Raw genomic sequence first — 22,163 nt, 5'->3', positions numbered from 1 at the left:
AGCCTCCCTGAGCACCGGTTTCCAAATCTGTTAAGACGGCACTCGTGAATCTTCATTAGAGGGCTGCCACAAGGATGACACGCAGTGACGCAGGTGAGCCCTCGGCTGGGGCTTTGGCACACAGCACCTCAGGGCTGCACCTATTTACATGGCATCAACTCTGCACAGGTCACCAGACTGCCTCTCAGGTGTATGTTTCATTTGGCATAGCCCCCAAAAGCCAGCCAACCATGTCCTCTGGTAGTGAACCAGAGAAACTGCCACCTGCTCTAAGGCTGGAGGTAAAGCTGATTGTGTTGGACTCAGTAAGCAGGGCCGGGGCTGGCTTGAGGGAAGCAAGGTGCTCAGGGTGTGATATTGAAGGGGGTCTCACTCTCAGGCACCGACCCGCCCATGCACAAATCTGAGCATGAGGCCTCCTTTAATATTCCGCTCCAGGTGCCTTACTTACTTCACCCTGTCCTGGCCCTATTGCTGAAAGATAGAACAGGATACAGAGTATGTGCATGAACTCTAAGACTCACATAAGGGGTACTCAAGGGTAATGGGGCTGGGCAAGGTGACTCATGCCTGTAATCCCAGCACTTTGGGAGGCTGAGATGGGAGGACTGCTTGAGTCCTGGAGTTTGAAACTAGTCTGGGCAATATAGTGAGACCCCATCGCTAAAAAAATAAATAGATAAATTAGCCGGGTGTGGTGATACGTGCCTGTAGTCCCAACTACTTGGGAGGCCAAGGCAAGAGGATCACTTGAGCCCAGGAGTTCGAGGCTGCAGTGAGCTATGATCACATCACTATGCTACAGCCTGGGTGACAAAGCGAGATCCTGTCTCTAAAGAAAAAGTGCGCCAAGAAGGGCTCAGAGAAGGATAAGTGACTAAAAGAAAAATGACGCAGGGGGAAATTGAAAGAGAAGCCCTCTGTGGGAGCCTGTGAATGGGGGTGGCACCCAGCCAGATGCCCACTAGGGCTGTTATCATAGAAGGGTCTGGAGTTAGGAGGGGCTGGGGAAAGCATGATCAAGATTATGTCTTTGGCCGGGCACAGTGGTTCACACCTGTAATCCCAGCACTTTGGGAGGCTGAGGCGGGCGGATCACTTGAGGTTAGGAGTTCGAGACCAGCCTGGCCAACATGGTGAAACCCTGTATCTACCAAAAATATAAAAATTAGCCAGGTGTGGTGGTATGTGCCTATAGTCCCTGGTACTTGGGAGCCTGAGGCAGGAGAATCGCTTGAGCCTGGCAGGTGGAGGTTGCTGTGAGCCGAGATCTTGCTACTGTACTCCAGCCTGGGCAACAGAGTGAAACTCTGTAAAAAAAAAAAAAAAAAAAGATTATGTCTCTGGAAGATGGACTAGGGAGAAATTGGCCCTAGAAAAAGCAATTTCCTAGAACTGTCCTAGAAGCAGCAAAAAAATAAAAATAAAAAAGAAGAAAAATGGGGGGTGGTGTTGGTGGTAATTAGGACATGCATTTCCCTTGAAGCCCTGGAGTTAGAATCCTTCGCCCCCTGTAATATTCAATCCCCTGCAGGTTTAGTAAACCTAAGGATTATCTAGATGATGAAGAAAATGATGTCAAGAGTCTTACTGACCTACCGGATTCTAGTAGTTTAGACAGAACTCCTTTCAGATCCAAGTTCACAATGCCCCGCTCCCCCATCAATGCTTTCACACTATGTGCCATGTCACTGGGTGCCACTCCAAGCACTCAGGTGCATTCACTCATTTAGTTTCTTTTTGTTTTTTTTTGAGACAGTCTCACTCTAACTGTTACCCAGCCTGGAGTGCAGCGGGGCAATCTTGACTCACTGCAATGTCTGCCTCCTGGGTTCAAGCAATTCTCCTGCCTCAGCCTCCTGAGTAGCTGGGATTACAGATGCCCGCCACTGGGCCCAGATAATTTTTGTATTTTTAGTAGAGACAGGGTTTTGCCAAGTTGGACAGGCTGGTCTCAAACTCCTGACCTCAGGTGATCCACCCGCCTTGGCCTCCCAAAGTGTTGGGATTACAGGCGTGAGCCACAGCGCCTGGCTGCTCATTTAGTTCTCAAAGCAACCCAAGGAGGAAACTGAGTCACAAGGGTGTAGGCCACTTGCCCAAGGCCACACAGCAAGGAAGTTGCACAGCCTAATCACAGACCTGACACTAAACCAAAGATGGGCCGATACTTCCTATAAGGGGCCAGAGAGTATTTTAGACTTTGCAAGCTATATGGTCTCTGTTAGGATACTCAGCAATCCTACTGCAGCTCAAAAGCAGCCACGGGCAGTGACTAAAGAAATGGGCATGGCTGTGTTCCAATAACACTTTATTTACAAATACGGGCTGAGGCTAGATTTGGCCCAAGGGCTATAGTTGTGGATGAACCCTTGTTCTAAATCACCATGTTGTACTGCCCCCAGCAGGCATGTTGAAGAATAAATGTGCCCTACCTGGGCTGGGTGTGGTGGCTCACACCTCTAATCCCAGCTCTTTGGAAGGCCGAGGCGGAAGGATTGTTTGAGGACAGGATTTTGAGAGCAGCCTGGGCAACATGGTGAGACTTTGTCTCTACAAAAAAAAAAAAAAAAAAAATTAAGAAACAATGTGTCCAGCCTGGGCTACAGTGGCCTTTGGACTGGCATTGGAGAATTTCCCTGGCTGGGTGCGGTGGCTCACACCTGTAATCCCAGAACTTTGGGAAGCCGAGGCAGGCAGGCTACCTGAGGCCCCGGGAGTTTGAGACCAGCCTGGCCAGCATGGCGAAACCCTGTCTCCACTAAAAATGCAAAAAGTTAGCTGACATGGTGGCACACATCTGTAATCCCAGCTACTCAGGAGGCTGAGGCAGCAGAATCGCTTGAACCCAGGAGGCAGAGGGTGCGGTGAGCTGAGATCACACCACTTCATTCCAGCCTGGGCAACAGTGCGAGATCTAAAAAAAAAAAAAAAAAAAAAAAAAAAAGAAAAAGAAAAAAAAAAAAGAGCAGGAATTTCCCGAGCATATCTAACACAAAAAAGGAGGCAGGGGCTGAGTTACAGACCATTTGAAGAAAAGATCTTAGAGAAATGGTGGAAAGAGCTGAAGAAAAGCAGCTAGGGATTCTCCCTGGGAGAACAGGGAGGAGGCGGGGTGCAGCACGACCCCGCCTTCCTATAGAAGACAGGTTGCTTGCAGATGCCCCTCCGGACTCCCAGTGGCCCCTGCTGTTTCCACTTTCTCCGCTCCTCGGCTTGACCATCTGTCCCATGTTGCCCTGGGCTCCAGCTCCACATATGGCGCAGCTTCCTCCCAGGCCCCATCAACTCGCTCTTAGCACATGCGTTAGCCTCCGCGCTAGGGCCCGTGGAAGGAAAGCACTACCCGAACATATAACCAACACCGACCGTTTCCAGGCCCGGAGATTCCTGGAGGTCTTCCTGCCTCGACTGAGATGAAGCTGTAAAGGCTTTGAAGTTCATCATTGATTTGAATTTTCCACCATACCTCCCAGAACGCTCCTCCCTCCTCCCCAGAAACTACTCAATTAACATCCAAATACTAGGAGGCCTTCCAGCTGGGGAAGAGATGGCTTGAGTGGGGGCAAGGAGAAGGGACCACGGGGCACGGGGCCCAGGCCTGAATAGCTGCCTGACTCACCAGCACTGGCCAGGGCCTGGGGTGTTGCCTGGCCTCCCCATGGGTTTCTAGTCCTTTGTCCAGAGAAAGGGGGCCCGGACTAGGACCCTGCTACTCTAAGTGTGGTCCACCGACCAGCAGCACTGGTTATCTCCTGGGAATTTGTGAGAAATGCAGAATTCCAGGCTCCTCCTTTGCCCTGGGAATCAGAATGTGAATCTGAGCAAGATCCCAGGTAATTTATACGCACGCACATTCAATTTCCAGTAGCATATCAGGAGATTGACGGGGCTTTGTTGTGGAAGCCGTTGTTTCTGCCTGTCCAGCACACACTCCCCTGTGTTTGGTAAAAGCACCCTATTTTTGCTTTTTGAGATGGTGTCTTGCTCCCCACTTCCTGCCCGGGCCCCAAGAGGTTCACATGGCACTGAACCCTCCCCAGGGGTGGATGAGCACGTGACCCAGGTCTAGCCAATCAGAGTATGCGATTCCCCTGGCCCCCAGTGATTGGGTGACTGGTTCTGGGGCGTGGAAGAGATGTGGTAGCAGAGCAGCGGAACCTAAGTGGGCAGCTGCTGGTGGTCTGTCTTGCTACCACATGGGGCACAGGGGAGTTGAGAGATGAAGAATAGGCCATTATATCGTTTGAGCTCCTGGACCCTAGATAACAAGAATCGGGATGAACAACTCTGCTAGCCTTGGATTTGAATTGAAAGCATGAAAGAGAGCTCTAATGTTCAAGGAAAGCCCTGGCCTCTCTCTCTTCTTTTTTTTTGAGACAGAGTCTCACTCTGTTGCCCAGGCTGGAGTGCAATGGCGCTATCTCAGTTCACTGCAACCTCTGCCTCCCGGGTTTAGGCAATTATCCTGCCTCAGCCTCCCGAGTAGCTGGGATTACAGACATTCACCACCACGTCCGGCTGATTTTTTTGTATTTTTAGTAGAGACAGGGTTTCACCACGTTGGCCAGGCTGGTATCGAACTCCTGACCTCAGGTGATCCACCCGCCTCGGTCGCCGAAAGTACTCTAAGTGTGGTCTAAGAGTACTAAGTGGGATTACAGGCGTGAGCCACCGCGCTTGGCCTCTTTCTCTTCTACGGTTTTCCCATCTTCCCTTTAGCACCACTGCTCACCTCGCGGAGGTGTCAGGACCCAGGTTTGCAGTCAGCATTAAGGCACTGAATCAGCAAGCTCTTACTGAGCACCGACTGCATACAAGGTTTTAAAAACACAGGAAGATACAAAAAAGAAAAAAAAAATGTTTTAAAACCAATGTCCTGCCCTCAAGGAGGTCACACAGCACACATAATGGGAGAATGTGTTTATGAAGCAACATGTGACAAAATTAATGTGGTCCAGAAAGAGTTTCTAATGCTGAGTGGGTGCTGGAGAGGGGAATAAATAGTCCCTCCATCTGGCCTGCTCTCCCGCCCCCAGCCCCAGGGAGGCTCCTCTGCCACCACTGGGAGGAGATTGAAAGCAGCCCTGCCCACACGGAAGGCTCACCTCCAGTGAGCAGCCTGGGCTGGCAGGTTCCAACCCAGCCCCCCAGGCCGTGCATGGCTCCCTGCCTCCCACCTCCACGCCCTTGCAAGGGATGATGACTGTGCACCTGGCTGGCTCCCCGCTTGGCACGCTGCTGTACCTGAGTGGGTGTTTCGAAGCGGCTGCTCTTTCCTGCCTACTTGCAGCACCCAGACCTGGGTAGACCCTCGCAGTATCAATCATATGCAGGAGGAGGATTTAAAAGCCCTGACACTCCAAAATCCATGTTCCTTTTTGCCAGCCCAAGGCCAGCTTATTTCATACCCGGCCCACACTCAGCCCAGTTCATGCCCAGAGTTACTTGTTCATATCTGCCATCCCTCTTCGCAAAGTGTTCTAAAAGGTGTGCATTAAAGCTTATTGTCAAGTAGAAAAAAAGAGCAAGGCTGGGGGCTGCCCCACATGGTTGTGCAGGTTGTGCAGTATGCAAATGGCTCCCTCTAGAGGTAGGAGAGCTCTAAAACACTGACAAAGGCAGGTCTAGGGTGGGAAGGTCTGGCTGACTTGATGTGTTCATCCCCGGTTTGTCTGATCTGTTAGAAATAGCAGCGCTCCCCACTCTGACAGTCTGTGTTGTGCAAGGTCACTGGAAAGGCCAATGCTTTATGGCTTGTTTAATTTGTTGTCCTCACTGCAGGGGTTTCAGAACTCAGAAGGAAGATAACAAGAGACAGGGCCCCCAACACTTCCCATTTTCACTTGTGAGATTTTCTGAAGGTGCTGAAGCTGCACAGGCCACAACAGGACACGGGATATGGTGGCTGAGTGAGAGCAAAGCCTCTGCTTTAACAATTGCAATAAACTTGCTTTAGAGACCTTTAAGGAAAGCCCACCCCACAGTAAATTGCTGGAAGGCCAATCCCTTCACTAGCAATTTAATGCTAAGAGCCGATGACGTTCATCAAATCTGACAGCATTTTGGTAAACGACGGCTCTGTTGATTAGGCCGCTGTCCACCCAAGTATTACAAGGCTGAGGAAGCCATAAATCTTAATCCACAGATAGCAGCAGAAAGATCTAAGGCCCAGAAGTGGTGGGGGGAAAAGGACAGTATGAACAAGAGGCCATATATCACCACCAGCCCATTCCACAGGGAAGGCGGCAGCTAGGGAGCCCAACACAGCCATCACCATGATCTTCCCCAAACCCCCAGGAATCGGAGGGGTTCGGGAAGCGTTTTTACAGGTGGAGGTCATCAGCGTCTTAGCCAGCAGGCAGCGTTGGGATGACTCGGTAACCTTCTGACCAAAGGATCTGGAGGCCAGTACACCTGACGCAGCCCCTCCTGTCAGGGCAGCTCTACCCCAATGTGCTTTCTTACTGTTGGGTGAGATCATAAGAAGAGAAACCTGTTCTCCTGGAGGCAGTGAATGGATTGGGCTTGGTCAGTAGAAACAGGGTGTGTGATTCAAGAGAGTTTCAGGGCTGGGTGCAGTGGTTCACGCTTGTAATCCCAGCACTTTGGGAGGTCAAGGTGGGTGGATCGCATGAGCCTGGGAGTTCAAGACCAGTGTGGGCTATATAGCAAGAACCTGTCTAAAAAAAAAAAAAAAGAAGAAGAAGAAGAAGAAAAAGAAAAAAAAAAAATCCAGCAAGACAGCCAGGAAGCCAGGAGGAGAGTTTAGAGGGTGAACGGGGAGGCAAGGGGGCTGTGCGGACTGTGAATAAAGCTGCGACTGCAGGCGCTCACTGTGCACTGGGACCACTGCATCCCACCACGGTGTCCCCAGATGACCGACGTGAATACACAAGGCGACCGTGTGGCCCTGCTGATCTCTCCTGGTTGGCACCGCCCTACAAGAGAAACCCCAAGACTGGGAGGGGACAGTGGTCCCTCTCTTGGTGGAGTAGCTTTTGAGAACTGGCCACTGGCCACTGGGGACTTGGCTGCCTTGACCACTCTGCCTACCCTCGGCTACCTCTAAGCATGGCAGGAGCCCATCCAAAAGGGTTAGGATAGAAAGACTGTCTTCCTCTCCATGCCGTGGACCCAAGACTTTGTCTCCATGGACTGTCTACCATGGAGAAACTTTGGACTTAACTCCACTTCTTGGAGCCAGAGCAAACCAATCCAGCCCGTCTTCCTCATGACGGTAATAATAGTATAGCTGGCACGCCCAGCCTATTCACTGTTCTGCCTCCAGCCTTCTTGACAAGAAGCTACAGGACTCATGGTTCCTGCTCATGCGGCCACGGCAGGCAGGGTTTACATCAAATGACCTGGTCTCTGAGGGGCTCCAGTCATAGCCGACTGAGGTAGGAGGGGGTGCCTCGTCCAGGCTAAGCAGGAGCAGCCCAAGCCATGCCCTGAGAAAGAGATGACCTGAGAGATTCAGACTGTCTCTGTCTTGGAAACTTTCAACTAACAAATATGGAGGGAGTGCAAAACCACACGTGGAGAAGGCACAATGGATCAGGGGAACACTGAAGCTATGAGTTGGCGGCAGCTCAGAGACAGGGAACAGAGGTGCAAGGACGGGGGCTGGGGAAGGTTGGTGGAGAGAGAGGGAGCCCTGCTTCAAAGGCTTCCTGCTCCTCCTGTAGCCCCTTGCCCCCGTGGGCGGTCCTTTCTGCACACATGAACCCAAAACATGAACCCAAACATGGCGCTCTACTGTTTCAACCCTCTTGGAAATTCCTCACATTTAGATTGAAATCCAAACTTCCTCCTGTGGTCTTCCAGGCCCCGCATGGCTGGTTCTTCCTACCTGCAACCCTGACACCCTCATCTCCACCCTTTCTGCCAGCCTGTCCTGATCACCCCGCCTTCTTTTAGCCTGTGCCCAGTGCCCACTGCCTTCACTGTCCCCTCACCTGAAACACTCTCCCAGCCACAGATCTTTCCAGGGCTGGCTCCAGGTAACTCTCAGGCCCTGGCTGCGATGGGGTCCCTTGGGAGGCTGTGCTGCACACCCTCACTGAAAAAACGCTTCCCTGACACCTTCTCTTTCAGGCTGCTGTCCTCTGTCCTTCCTTCGTAGCACTGTCTCCCGACTCACTTGCTTGCCTTTGGTCCTTTGCCTTCCCAACCTCCCCACCTGCTCCCCATCAATACGAGCTCCAGGAAGTCAGGGCTGGCCTCACTGCTCGGAACCCGGCAGCTGTAAGTGCCAAAACTGAGTATGTGCTCAATACATGAGCACAGAATGAATGAAGTAAAGTATGAGTGAGCAAAGGAACATACTAGAGTGAAGGGCCCTGAGGCCTCCAGGCCCAGCTGCCCTCCCCATCTGCCCCGCCACTGATTAAAACAACAACAGTCAGTACCATTCACTGACTATTTCTCCTGTGCCAGGCACTGCTTCAGCCTCTCTCCAAACATGGGCCCATCTGATCCTCATTAATTGCTCTCATTAATTACCATTACCAACCCCACATGACAAATGAGAGAGCAGGCACCAAGGGGTTAAGCATCTTAGCCACTGTGCAGCTGGCAGGAGGTGGAGCCAAGACTTTGCACTGGGGCTGCTGGAAGGTTCCAGGGTCTGTGCTCTTAGCCATTCCTCTGGACACGTCTGTCACCTGTTCCCACCTGAAGCAGCAGGCATCCCCTGCTGATGGACCACCTGTAATGCACGCTGCACACGCTCCACTCCAGCAGCCCTGGGAGGTTTCACTGATGATGAAATCGAAGCTCAGACTGGTTACATGGCCAGCTCCAGAGCACACAGCTCACAGAAGTCACATGGCCAGATCTGGCGCACATAGCTTAGAGAGGTTACCTGGCCAGCTCCGGGGCACACAGCTCAGAGAGGTTACACAGCCAGCTCCAGGGCACACAGCTCAGAGAGGCTACACAGCCAGCTCCGGGGCACACAGCTCAGGGAGGTTACTCAGCCAGCTCTGGGGCACACAGCTCAGAGAGGTTACTCAGCCAGCTCCGGGGCACACAGCTCAGAGAGGTTACTCAGCCAGCTCCAAGACACATAGCTCACGGAGGTTACACGGCCAGCTCCAAGACACACAGCTCACTGAGGTTACATAGCCAGCTCCGGGGCACACAGCTCAGAGAGGTTACTCAGCCAGCTCCAAGACACATAGCTCACGGAGGTTACATGGCCAGCTCCAAGACACACAGCTCACTGAGGTTACACAGCCAGCTCCAGGGCACATAGCCAGTGAGCAGTCTAATGCCTATTCCTTCCATTCTCCGGAGGCCACAAATTCAAATGCCCCAAAGAGCCAGGTGGGAAATGGAAACACGAGATAAGAGAAACCACAGCCTAAATCTGATAATAAACCACAGCTACCACTCAGCCTCACCACTGAAGCTCTGGGGAGTGGTGGGGACTTTGGCAAACAGGAAGGCTCGTGCCCTGTCCAAAGCAAAGCTGCTGGACACGGCTCCTGCTGCTGGCTGCCTAGTGGGGAGGAGGATGGCCCAGCGTGGGGGCCAGACTTTTCCATTTTTTCCAGGGAAGAAGAAATCTAGATTTTTGATTTTGAGATAGGGTCTTGCTCTGTCCCCCAGGCTGGAGTGCAGTCGTGCGGTCATGGCTCATTGCACCCTTGAACTTCTGGCCTCGAGCGATCCTAACTGTCTCAGCCTCCTCAGTAGCTGGGACTAGAAGTGTGCGCTACTATGCCTGGCTAATTTTTTTATTTTTAGTAGAGATGGGACTTGCTATGTTGCCCGGGATGGTCTTGAACTCCTGAGCTCAGGTGATCCTCCTTCCTCGGCCTCCTAAAGCGCTAGGATTACAGGCATGAGCCATCGTGCCTGGCTAGATATATTTTTAATATAAAATCTGGTGAATTGAAATGTTGGCAAGCTTCTAAAAGTCTTTTTAAAACTTTGTGAGTCTAACAACCATTATCTGGGGGCAAGTTTGACCCACAGGCTTCAAGTGGTTAACTTCTGGACCCCACAGGCCCGCCCTCCGTGTGCTTGAAGTCAGGTGTCACACCCTCCGCCTAGTTAAGCAGTCCCATGTTTGCACAGCCCGAGCTTCAAAGGCAGGAACTGAGCCTTCCTGGATTTTTTGAACCCTAGAGCCTTGCACAGTGCCTGGGCCCTGCTGGGTGCCAATGCCTGTCTGTTACATTAACAGATGATTTCATTCATGACACATGTTGTAGTTCATTCACCACTTCTGAATGCTCCCTGGTTTGTCTCTATCTTTAAGGGTGGTCCCCAAAGGCCTGGGCGTGTGGAGCAGAGTCCATGCTTTGGACTGGAGGAGGCTGGCACTCGGTACCCATCCCACACTCCTCCTGGGGAGCCTTTCTGTGGGGGAGAGGCCAGAAAGCCAAATACTGCATTTCCCAGACTCCCTTGCTGAAGCTGTCCTCACAGGGTTAACAAGAATTCTCACAGAATATAGCTATAATTCAGCATTAATCACTGCACTTTGACCCACTTCCTTGTAACTGAAATTCACTGGATACTGACCATTAGCATTCCCATTATTCCATATAGATTTCTGACTGTAGAATCATTAAAGCTTTTGTTTAAGAATTGCTTAAGATGTTTTCCAGATCTTAAATTCCAGCAAAACAATTGACGCTAGCCAGTTTGAAGGCCCCCACAGAAGAACGGGATCTGCGTGAGAACACAGTTTCTTCATCTCCCTGTCCCGTGACTTCACCCTGCACTCTTCCACCAATCAATGATCTCCACACATCAGCCCACACCAAAACCCTTAAAAACACTGGCCCCAAACTCCTCCGGGAGACAGATTTGAGGTTTCCTCCCATCTCATTTGGCGGCCCTACAATTAAACATCTCTCTCTGCTGAAACCCGGTGTCTACGTGTATAGGCTTGCCAGTATCGTGCAATGTACCTATTATGGTTAAATTTTGGCTTGGGTTCTGGGTGTGCTTTAGGTTCAGCCAATCAGATGGCATCACACGAGCCAGGGAAAGCAGAAGTGAGGTGAGGAGAGGAGGGGGATGGATGTTGGCTGTTTCAATGCTAAGCACAGTCCTGGTGGCATAGAGCTCTACCACAATGTTCCTGGCTGGCTAGCCACACTGCGGGGCAGGGTCTTCATAGCGTTGTCCTAGCAGGCATGGGGTCACTCTGAGGCCAACAGCTGGGGCAGTAACTCCCTGATTCTGGATTGCAGCTAAGGTGACACCTTCCTGATGCTGATCCCCTGCCTTCCCAACGGTGTCCTAGGCAGCTGCTCTCCTGGCGGGCCCAGGCTAAGTGGTCATGCTTTTGAGGCACCATTCCTAGAAGCCCAGCCCAGAGTCCACTCCTCATGCTAGCCCAAGGACTTTGTAAGCACCCGACTCCCTGCACTGCATTTGTTTCTGCTTAAAATAGCCTGAGTGGTCTCTGCTGTTAGGCACTGACTGACCCCTGACTGCTACAGTGTAGAAGGACAATTACAGCCCTCGAGGCATCAGGAAATCAGGAAATTAGCTATGATTAGGCCCTGTGAAGTGTGGGACCACAAGGAGAGACTGAGGAGGATGCTAATTAATCTTAGGCCAAGTTTTTTAAATTGCACAGACTCTAGGGCCAGCTCTTAAGCCACAGTCTAAGACACAAATATGGCTCCTGATAATAGAAGGCTCTCAAAACGACTAGAAGAACTGTCTTAAGTGAGAAGTGGAGAAAGGCCTCATTAGCAACAAATTAATATTCATTGCAGGGGACAAAAGGAGGCCTCCAGGCTGTGTGTCCTCCAGGCCTTGCTCCTCAGCACTGAGATCTGGCAGGGACACCCTTCCCCAATTAATCAATGACTTGAAGATGCCCCTGTGGGGAGGCAGAAAGACCACTGGGTTTGTAAGCACAGGCCCAGAGTTCAACTTCCAGTCTGCCTTCCTCCTTAGTAGCTATGCGACTCTGAGAAAGTCACTTTACCTCTCTTGGTCTTGATTTCTTCAGTAGCACAATGAGGACATTTTCTGACCTATAGGGTTATTGTGGGTGGGCTGACAAAGGGTATGAAAGCATTTAACTATAGTCCCATACATTTAGTACAGTGTGAAATGGTATGTGGTAGTAGTTCCCAATCTTGGTGAACACAAAGTTAAAAAATAACAACAGGCCTGGCGTGGTGGCTCATGCCTGAAATCTCAGCACTTTGGGAGGCCGGGGCAGGAGGATCACTTGAGGCCAAAAGTTCAAGCCTGGGTAATATAGTGAATAAAAATAAATAAAAAATATATAAAAATAAATAATATATTTAAATTTTATTTTATTTTATATAAAAAATAAAAATATAGTAAAAAAATAAATAAATTGTAAAGAGAAAAAATTACAGTAATTTAAAAAATAACACTGCTTAAGCCTCAGCAAGTCAGAATCTCCGGGGGTGGGGCCTGAGCATCTATATTTTAAAACCTCCCTAGGCCATTTAAATGTACAGTCGGGGCTGAGAAATAAAATCTCAAGATCCCAGCCAACTGAATGAACCCCTTCTTGGCCAAGGGGACCCCAGAGAAACCTTAAAACTGAGTTCCCAGCCATGATAGGATGGGAGGTCAGACATGCCTCATTATATCCCCTCCCTCATTACCCGCCAGGAGGTTTTCTTTTCTAAGGGTTAAAAACAAACCAGCCCTTTCCGGCTGGGTGCGGTGGTTTACGCCTGTAATGCCAGCACTTTGGGAGGCTGAGGCAGGCAGATCACCTGAGGTCAGGAGTTTGAGACCAGTTTGGCCAACATGGTGAAACCCCATCTCTATTAAAAATACAAAATTAGGTGAGTGTGGTGGCAGGCACCTGTAATCCCAGCTACTTGGGAGGTTGAAGCAGGAAAATCGCTTGAAACCGGGAGGTGGAGGTTGCAGTGAGCCAAGATCATACCACTGCACTCCACCCAGGGTGACAGAGTGAGACTCTGTCTCAAACAAAAAAAAAGAAAGAAAGAAACAAGCCCTTTTCAAAGACTCCACCACTGATAGCAACCAACAGCCTGCCTGCTGCCCCTCCCTTCTGTGGTTACTACACAACTGACCAGCATTTCTTCCTGGTAAGAGACCACTGACCATGGAGTGGTTCTGACCCCTCTATGGAGGATGCACAATGAGGGTTTCCGTGTCTCCTGATTCGCCTTTTGACAGAAGGCCAAAACCTCCACTCTCAGATCCTGCTAATGCCGCCATTTTTTGACGATGGATCCATGGAGAGGCATGAAGCTCAACTGCACATGTGCATATGTCTCCGTTTATAAATATTCATAACTCCTCCTACAGCTTACTGAATATGTATATTGGGCCACCTATTCAGCATAAATCCCTGTCTTATCCCTCTGAACTTCAAAGTGCAGGTTTCTGGCTTCTGGCCTGAGGCTGTGTTTCCTAGCCTGCCGGAATGGCCACCCGGGAGGGAGGCTGCCACCCTTTTTGAGAAATAAAGCTTTCCTTTCCAAGTTTGTGTACCTCGTCATTCTTCATTTGACGGGGCTGGGACCTGCTGGTCCCCAGTAAGGTGTGAGTGACTACGAGGTAAAATATCAAGAACTATATGAGCAAGAACACAGAATTTGGGGCAAAGGATCTAAGATTGACTCTTGATTCTGCCACTTCTTAGCTGTTGACCTTGGAAAACTCACTGAACTTTTCTGAACCTCCATCTCTTCAGCTCCTTATAAAGAGGGACAATGTTGGAACGTACTCTACAGTTCTGCTGGGAGGGCAAAGGAGACGAGTTACATGGGAGCTGAGCCTATGCCTGGTAACTGAGGTAGATGTTCCGAAATGCAAGCTCCTGACATCAGCACACCAGCTGCAACCCAAAATGGCATCTCGGTTATATGGGGCAGGGGCTTTGTCATATGCACCCACTGTATCCCTGGCATCCAGGACTGTGCCTGGCACATAGGGGATACTTAATTAAAAAAAAAAAAAAAAAAAGAGCTGAATGAATGAGTCATCATGATGGGACTGTGAGTCTGACCTTTCTACACCCCCCTGTGGGGCTGGAGTGGCCACATCCAAAGGGGAGGGCCATGCAGCGGAGAGGTCTCTCCAGAGGTCAGTTCCACATGCAGAAAGGGAACACGACTGTGCCTGGCTAGACCCACCTACTCCCCATAGGGTGTTTTTTTGTTTGTTTGTTTTGTTTTGTTTTGACAGGCTCTTTCTCTGTTGCCCAGGCTGGAGTGCAGTGGTGCGACTGTAGCTCACCGCAGCCTTAAACTTCTGGGCTCATGCAATCCTCGCACCTCAGCCTCCTGAGCAGCTGGGACTAGAGGTATATGCTACCACACCTGGCGAATTTTTTATTTTTAGTAGAGATGAGGTCTCGCTTTGTTGCCCAAGCTGGTCTCGAACTCCTGAGCTCAAAGTGATCCTCCCACCTCACCCTCCCAAAATGCTGGGATTGCATAAAAGAGCCACTGCGCCTGGCCCATGGGGGTTTTAAATGCTCTGATTGCATTTCTGTTCCCACAGCCACCCACACTCTGTATTCTAAAGCATGGGCTGGGGCCACAATCTCCAGACCTGGTGCCATCCTCGGCGCTGGACTTTACTGGGGGCTGTCCGTGAACCGCGTCTTAAGCCTTCTTCAGCTTCTCGAAACAGAGTTCTTCGTCCATAATCTGCACCAGAGACGAGGGAAGGAGACTTGGTGAGGCACTGATGACAAGCTCACAGTACTGGGTTGGTGTGTAACTCATGTCTAAAATACGTATCAGTGTGCCCAAAGTCTTGTGTATGAGGACATTGACTACAGCACTGTTTGTGGCAACAAGACATTAGAAAACAAGCTAAATGTTGAGCAAAAAAGGAATGGGTAAATAAGTTCCAGTATATCCATGCCATGGAATAATATGTATAGTACATACTCAGATCAGACAGAGCTATACATACAGAGAAGAGTCTCTAAGCTACAGAGACAAGGTTCAGGACAGCCGGTACAAGAGGTCATCATTTGTGTAAAAGAGGGTAGAGGGTGAATCTCTTTGCTGAATGAATGAATGAAGGTACTGCTGGTGTTCCAAGTACACAGATTCCTGTTATCTCTTCCTCCCTGAAACCTGGACCAGGAAAAGCTGAATTCTCCTTACTAGCAGCAGGTCTGCCTCCACCATGAAAACTAGGAGAGCCACTGGTTTCCCTCTTTGCCCTGGGGGCTGGGGAGCTCAAGCTACACTTTGAGTTCAATTGCAGTGGCTCTCCTAGGAAAACATTTCAGGAATCACTTTCTCCTCTTGCCCTTTTGTTGTTGTTTTGACTTTTACTATATATATTAATGGCTTGGGATCTTACCATGTCTGTGAGGCCATAGATTAGAATAACACAAATCAAAGTTACTGTGTGCCAGAGAACTTACATTTCTTACATCATTTTATCTTCCCAGCAAGCCTGCAAGGCAGGCATAATTATTCCCATTTTATGCAAGAGGTAACTGAGGGTCAGAGAGGTCCTAACTGCCTAAGGTCTCAAAGCCAGAAAGTGGCAGAACAGGGTTCATTCAAGTCCAGTCTGCCTCATTTCAGATCCTCTTGTAACTTGCTTGGCAGCACACTGGCCTCTCCAACAAGGCAGCCTACCTTGAAAGGCATTCTGACAACTACTTGGGATAAGCAGTCTCGCCAGTCCCATTTTATTTTATTTTTTAAATATTTATTTATTTATTTTGAAACAGGGTCTCACTCTGTCACCCAGGCTGGAGTACAGTGGCATGGTCATAGCTCACTGCAACCTTGACTTCCTGGGCTCAATGAATCCTCCTGCCTCAGTCTCCTGAGTAGCTGAGACTACAGGCATGCACCACCATGCCCAGCTACTTTTTGTATTTTTTGCAGAGACAGGGTCTCACAATGTTGCCCAGGCTAGCCTCTAACTCCTGAGCTCAAACGATCTGCCCACTTTGGCCTCCCAAAGTGCTGGGATTACAGGCAGAAGCCACCATGCCTCGCTGAGTCCCATTTTAGAGATGAGCAAACAAAGGCACAGAGAGACTAAGTGGCTTCCCCATGGTATCCTGACTCCACGTGCTCTGCTGTTTCATTCATTCAACTGTCCAATCATTTTTGGTGTCTATGCTAGGCTGGGTTGGGTATTTTTCTATTATACACAAGCTTCCTGCGGTTTTCTTATAGGGCACATGAAATCCATTTAAAGTAGGCACGGTATGGATTAACTAAATGCAGAAATGAGAAGTGGAATCAAATATTACACAGGGGTTAGGTACTAAAGTTAAGACATATCAAGTGAAAAATCAGATATAATCCAAAATTTCCCTAGACATTTCCTTAAAGTACTGACTTAAGACCCAGGAAATGTAAAAGCTAGAAATTAACTGCTTTGACCGCCTTTGCTCTGGGGTAGTAGAGGCCAAGACTAGTTTAAAAAGGAATAAAACAGGATTTCTCTTTCTCATTCTTATGCTCTTTCAGGCCATGCAGATGCAGTTAACTTGTGTTCATTGTTCACATGCCCAGGATGTGGTTCCACAGTCCCTATTTTTTTTTTTTTTTTTTTTGACAGAGTTTCGCTCTGTCACCCATGCTGGAGTGCAGTGGCACGATTTCGGCTCACTGCAACTCCGCCTCTCAGATTTAAGTGATTCTTGTGCCTCAGCCTCCTCAGTAGCTGGGACTACCGGTACATGTCATGCCATCATGCATGGCTAATTTTCATGTTTTTAGTAGAGACAGGGTTTCACCATGTTGCCCGGGCTGGTCTGGAACTCTTGGCCTCAAGTGATCCACCTGCCTCAGCCTCCCAAAGTGCTGTGATTACAGGTGTGAGCCGCTGTACCCAGCCCCTAATTAATTTTGATTAACAGAGCTGTGACTCAGCCTGGAGGGCCTGTGCTCACCGTGTGTCCCCTCCGTGTGGGAGGCACTTCTGGAGAAGTCAGAGTGAATGGCTTTCCGCGGTGACGATTTCAGCTCCGAATTGGCACCGTTGACATAGACAGAGAAACCTTGCTCCAAGTGCTCCAGCCTCAATTGCACGGGGTCCTTGCTTTTCAAATGCTTTAATATCCTGAAAGAGAAACAGTGGCTGTTCCTCCTCATCACTTGAGAGTCTGGGCTGCTGAACCCCCAAGCCAGGAGCGAACTGCTGTTCCCACAGTGAAGCGTCTCTAATCAGAGCCCAGGGGGCATGTGCCCAGCTGTGTGTCTACAAACAGCCTCCAACAGGTCCATTACCCACTTAGAGAAGCCACGAGGGGGAGACAGTTTGGGGCCCTACAGGGAAGTTTCTGCAGCTCTCATTCTGAGGTTCAAATACACATTAGCGAAAAAGAACACACCCAGTTCATGCCCTGTGCTGGCCAAGGCAGAGAGGAGGCGTGTGTGTACACACTGCTATCATACAGCCTGGGCTTCCTGAAAATATCCCGATTTTATGCGATTTCATTTTGTGTGAAACTTCGTTTGACGTGTAACAAAAAAGTGGTTTTTAGGCTCTCAGGCTTTGTGAGAGCGATTTCACACCATCCATTTACAAATCAGAAACCATCTTTTGTCAGACCAGGTGGGCTAATGCTTTGCTTCAGTGAATAGATGTGTTCTCGAAACACTCACCCCTGACATTTCAAAGGCCATCATTTCATATTCTAATGCAGTTAAAAAAATATATCAATGCGGGCGTTGGTTCAAGGTTAACAATAGGATTATCATGTCTTTTGGCTAAAAGGCCAAAAGTTAGGGACCTGGCCAGGTCCCTAACTTAGCTTTCACTGAAGACCATCCTTACACCTTAAGCCTGGTCCTTTACCCAATCCTGATGTCACACTGCCACAGGCAGGGTACAGTGTCCTCTTCGGCCCCCAGAGAACTGCTTCCATTGGATGCCAGACTCGCCTGCATTTTATACACAGCTTTAGACGCCCCTACATCAACTACATTTATACAGACAACCAGCCAACCTAGCAACAAGTGTGCATCTTCTTCAGTAATTAAATAAGTGCCAATCAAATTAGCACAATTTAAATTTTAAAAAATAATAGCAATCACATAAAAGGTGCACACTGTATGCTACACTCTGTTCTAAAAACCTAAAGTTGATTCTCATTATTCGCAGTACAAGTGGTCTAGAAAGTCACCATGAATTCTGAATTAGCCAATTTGGAACTACTGCTCCTAGAGGAAATACAGGGTTAGGTGCCTGTGAGTCTTTGGTCACATTTTCATGAACCAATCAACACAGAACCTTGTGTATGTGTGTTTCTGTTTAAAGATGCCTTATTACATTGTTGATTCATTCACACCAAACTCACAGCCAAAAGCACTATCACTCAAGCCTGAACAAAGCTTCCCAACATATGTATTTTCTTCATAAGGCACATCACAGCCTCATGCCTAGGAACACTGAACAGCATTTCTGCACTATGTCTGAGGCCAGTTTAAGCAACGAAATCACCAGTAGAAAGCACAAAAATGTGAAAAACATGGCACTATGTACACTGCAAAAAGGACACTTGCTTATAGTATGAGAGGCAGAGAATTGCCTTGTTCTATATCGGCTGGGAACGTGTGTATCGGGGGACTAAAAATGTTGCCTCTCTGCATGTGTCTGCAAGTGACTGCAAAAATACACAAGTATCGACTGTGGGGTTACAGATCAGTTTTAGTGATGACACAGACTCACAGACAGAGAGTCAGAGAATAATGATGATCAACTATATGAAGATGTTCCTCTTCACAATAATCCTACAGGGTAATCCCTTTTTTTTTTTTTTTTTTTTTTTTGAGACGGAGTCTCGCACTGTCGCCCAGGCTGGAGTGCAGTGGTGCGATCTCGGCTCACTGCAACCTCCGCCTCCTGGGGTTCAAGCAATTCTGATTCTCCTACCTCAGCCTCCCAGCTGAGGTAGCTTGGACTACAGGCATGTGCCACCACATCTGGCTAATTTTTTTTGCCTGTGTTGTTAGTAGCGACAGGGTTTCACCACGTTGTCCAGGCTGGTCTTGAACTCCTGACCATCTGCCCACTTTGGTCTCCCAGAGTGTTGGGATTACGGGCATGAGCCACTGCGCCTGGCCGTAATCACTTTTATTACCTCCATTTAGTAGATAAGCAGTATAAGGCATAGAAAGGTTAAAGAACTCGCCCAAGGTCGCATAGCTATTATAGTATGCGGCAGGGGTAGAATGCAAACTTAGGCAATTTGGCTCCAGAGTCTACACCGAAACGAAGACAACGTGTAAAGCTGGCAAGATGATGTTGAAACTGGCAAACTTAGACACTGCTGGTAATTCATAGAACCTTCTCAGAAGTAGTATGAAAATATAGAAAATGCCATATGTTTGGTCTTTGCCCAGTAAGCACATTCCGGCAAATTGTTCCTGAGCATATGAACTCTGGGCAAGAAGATAATCAGTGTTCAGTAATAACAAAACCCTGGAAGCAACCCAAATGTCCAACACCAGAGAAGTGGAAGCTGCTATTACACAGATGCTATCATTACGAAGACTCTATAGAAACATGGGGGACTGTGATCTGTTCAGTGGGGGGCGGGGGAGTGGTGATGAAAAAGGCAGAATAAAAATGATACATAGGCCAGGGCACAGTGGCTCATGCCTGTAATCCCAGCACTTTGGGAGGCTGGGGCAGGCAGACTGAACTCTTGAGCTCAGGCGTTCTGAGATTAGCCTGGGCAACATGGTGAAACCCTGTCTCTATAAAAAATATTAAAATTAGCTGGGTGTGGTGGCGTGCACCTGTGGTTCTAGCTACTTGGGAGGCTGGGGCAGGAGGATGGCTTGAACTGGGGAGGTTGAGACTGCAGTGAGCCGTGATCATGCCACTGCACTCCAGCCTGGGTGACAGACAGAGACCCTGTCTCCAAAAAAAAAAGAAAAAAAAGAAAGAAAGAAAAAAGAAAAGAAATGAAATGAAAAGAAAAAGAAGGCATATGTAGCAAAGGTAAAGTTGGAAAACTGTGTGTTTGTGGACCCAGCGTGGAAGGTGATGTGGAAGGTGATAAATGTAAAATGAAATAGGTTGTTGAGGGAAGGTGGTGGCATTGTGGGTGACTTCTTTGCTTATTTTTTAAATGTTTCTTTAGCGGCTGATACATTCATCTTTTCACCAATTGTGGCAGGAACATTTATTACAGGCTGCTTATCTCTTGCCAGCCTTGGAAGCCTGGGAGATGCCTGATTGTTGGGCAACAACATAAAACAGAAGAAAAACACAAGTAACTAAGAGACGATTTCCAAACACAGCAATAGCTACGCTTGCAGGAGCAAACAACCAAGGGACAATGTAGGCACCGTCAATCTCTCGGGAGCAAGCGGGAGCCTAGGTCCCGGGAGGCCTGTGGCGGGACAGGGCGGGGAATCTGATCACCCAGGCAGACAGCCTGCCTCAACTTCTCTCCCCGCCTTCTGATGCCACATTAACAGTCATGGCATCCAGTTACCCAGGCTCTGAGGCTGGCAGTCCATGGGTGCCCCTCCTTAAGCAGAATGATTTATGAAAATGTAGATTTATGAAACTGATAAATTAGGAGATAATTATTCAGACTGTGAAAGGAATTGCTAAAGGAACTCCCCTACTGCAGCGGACTGCATCAGTAATATTCAGGTGGCATCAAAGAAAAGTGTTTTTTTAAAAATTGATAGCCTACTTTGCATAAAAAGCTGTCCTGGGCGCAGGGGACTCAGATAAATCAGGTTCCACTCCTGCCCTATCTAAAATCGAGTTCTTCCCTCCTGCTGCCCTGCCACCCTCTACTGGCTTGCTGGTTCAACTTTTTCCATGGCACGCTATCACTGGTTAACATTATATTATGGAAGTATCTGTGTATTTGTTTATTCTTCCTCCCCTGCACTGGACTCTGAGCCTCTGTCCTATGGGCCATGGTGCCTGCTGAATGAGGAAAGCTCTCAATGGCTATTTCTTTCTTTTCTTTTTTTTCCGGGTCTTGCTCTCTTGCCCAGGCTGGAGTGCAGTGGTGTGATCACAGCTCACTGCAGCCTTGATCTCCCAGGCTCAAGCAATCCTCCCACCTCAGCCTTCTGAGTAGCAGGGACTACAGGTGCATGCCACCACACCTGGCTAATTTTTGTACTTTTTTTTAAAGACAGGGTCTTCCTGTGTTGTCCAGGCTGGCCTCGAACTCCTGGGCTCAGTGGATCCACCCACCTTGGCCTCCCAAAGTCCTGGGATTACAGGCATGAGCCACTGCGTCTGGCCTCAATGCCTATTTCTGGAACAAGTGAGCCCAAGGATCTCAAGTGGGGGCAGGGGACATGGATGAATACCCTAGTGCTCACAGCTACCATTCATGTGATGCACATCACACCCACCATTTCCATTTTATGCCCATGTTGGCCTTTGGAATCACCTTCACAGATGAGGAAGTGAAGGCACAGTGAGTGGGGAGTACAGGGTGTGATGAGGCAGAGTCTAGGGACCTGACATGGCTGGGGCTGGTGTGGTTGGGGAGGATTCTCCTCCTCGTGGGCCACCGGGGCAGGGACGTAGATGGCAAGGAGGACCCAGTGAACACAAAGGGCAGGTCATCGTGTTCTCAGGGGGCAGCAGCCTAATTGTGACTAGGCTTATGACTGAGTGGTCTCTGAGCGGTGTGGCTGCCATGGCACTACAGATGAGCCACATGGTTCCTCCAGATCTCGGTCATCTCAGGTCGCCTGAGGGGGTTCTCCAAGGATCAGTCATTCAATAATTACCTGGATGTCAATTTGGGGAGAAGGTTTTTATATCGAAAGGATGATAATCATAATAAACATTACAACAATTAGCTGGATGTCGTGGCCCACACCTGTAGGCCCAGTTACGAGGGAATCTGAGGCAAGAGGATCACTTGAACCCAGGGGTTGGAGAGTACAGTGAGCTACGATCACACCAATGCACTCCAGCCTAGGCAACAACAGAGTGAGACCCCCATCTCAATCAATCAATCAGTCAATAACTGAATGATGATGATAATGATGTTGATGATGATGATGAACGCTGGGTTGGGTAGGGGGCTTGCTATGGGCCTTCAAGAGCCTTGTCTCACGTCACCCTTCAGTGATCCTGGGATTGAGGTTATGTTGGCCTATTTTAGAAATGAACTTGCCCAAGGCTAGAGAGTCAAGGAAACCTCCAACCTGGATTTGAGTTCTGGCCCGTGGGGCTGC

At 49.1% G+C, this 22,163-nt stretch overlaps 1 protein-coding gene across 8 annotated transcripts in view; it reads right to left on the bottom strand.

Moving 5' to 3' along the window:
- The window catches only part of KATNI (katanin interacting protein), a 233,051-nt gene that overhangs the window by 136,639 nt on the left and 74,249 nt on the right, over positions 1-22,163 (bottom strand). For all 8 annotated transcript variants that reach the window (XM_011710206.3, XM_011710197.3, XM_011710198.3 and 5 more), the window contains 2 exons: positions 16,880-17,049; positions 14,554-14,651 (listed from right to left, as the gene is read on the bottom strand). In XM_011710206.3, coding sequence (XP_011708508.2) covers positions 14,554-14,651; positions 16,880-17,049 — 268 coding nt within the window. The remainder of the gene's footprint in view (positions 1-14,553; positions 14,652-16,879; positions 17,050-22,163) is intronic.

Source organism: Macaca nemestrina, chromosome 18 (assembly GCF_043159975.1).
Source record: "Macaca nemestrina isolate mMacNem1 chromosome 18, mMacNem.hap1, whole genome shotgun sequence".
NCBI classification, from domain to species: domain Eukaryota; kingdom Metazoa; phylum Chordata; class Mammalia; order Primates; family Cercopithecidae; genus Macaca; species Macaca nemestrina.
Note: the sequence above shows the minus strand (reverse complement) of the source record. Positions and strands in the feature narration are given on the sequence as shown.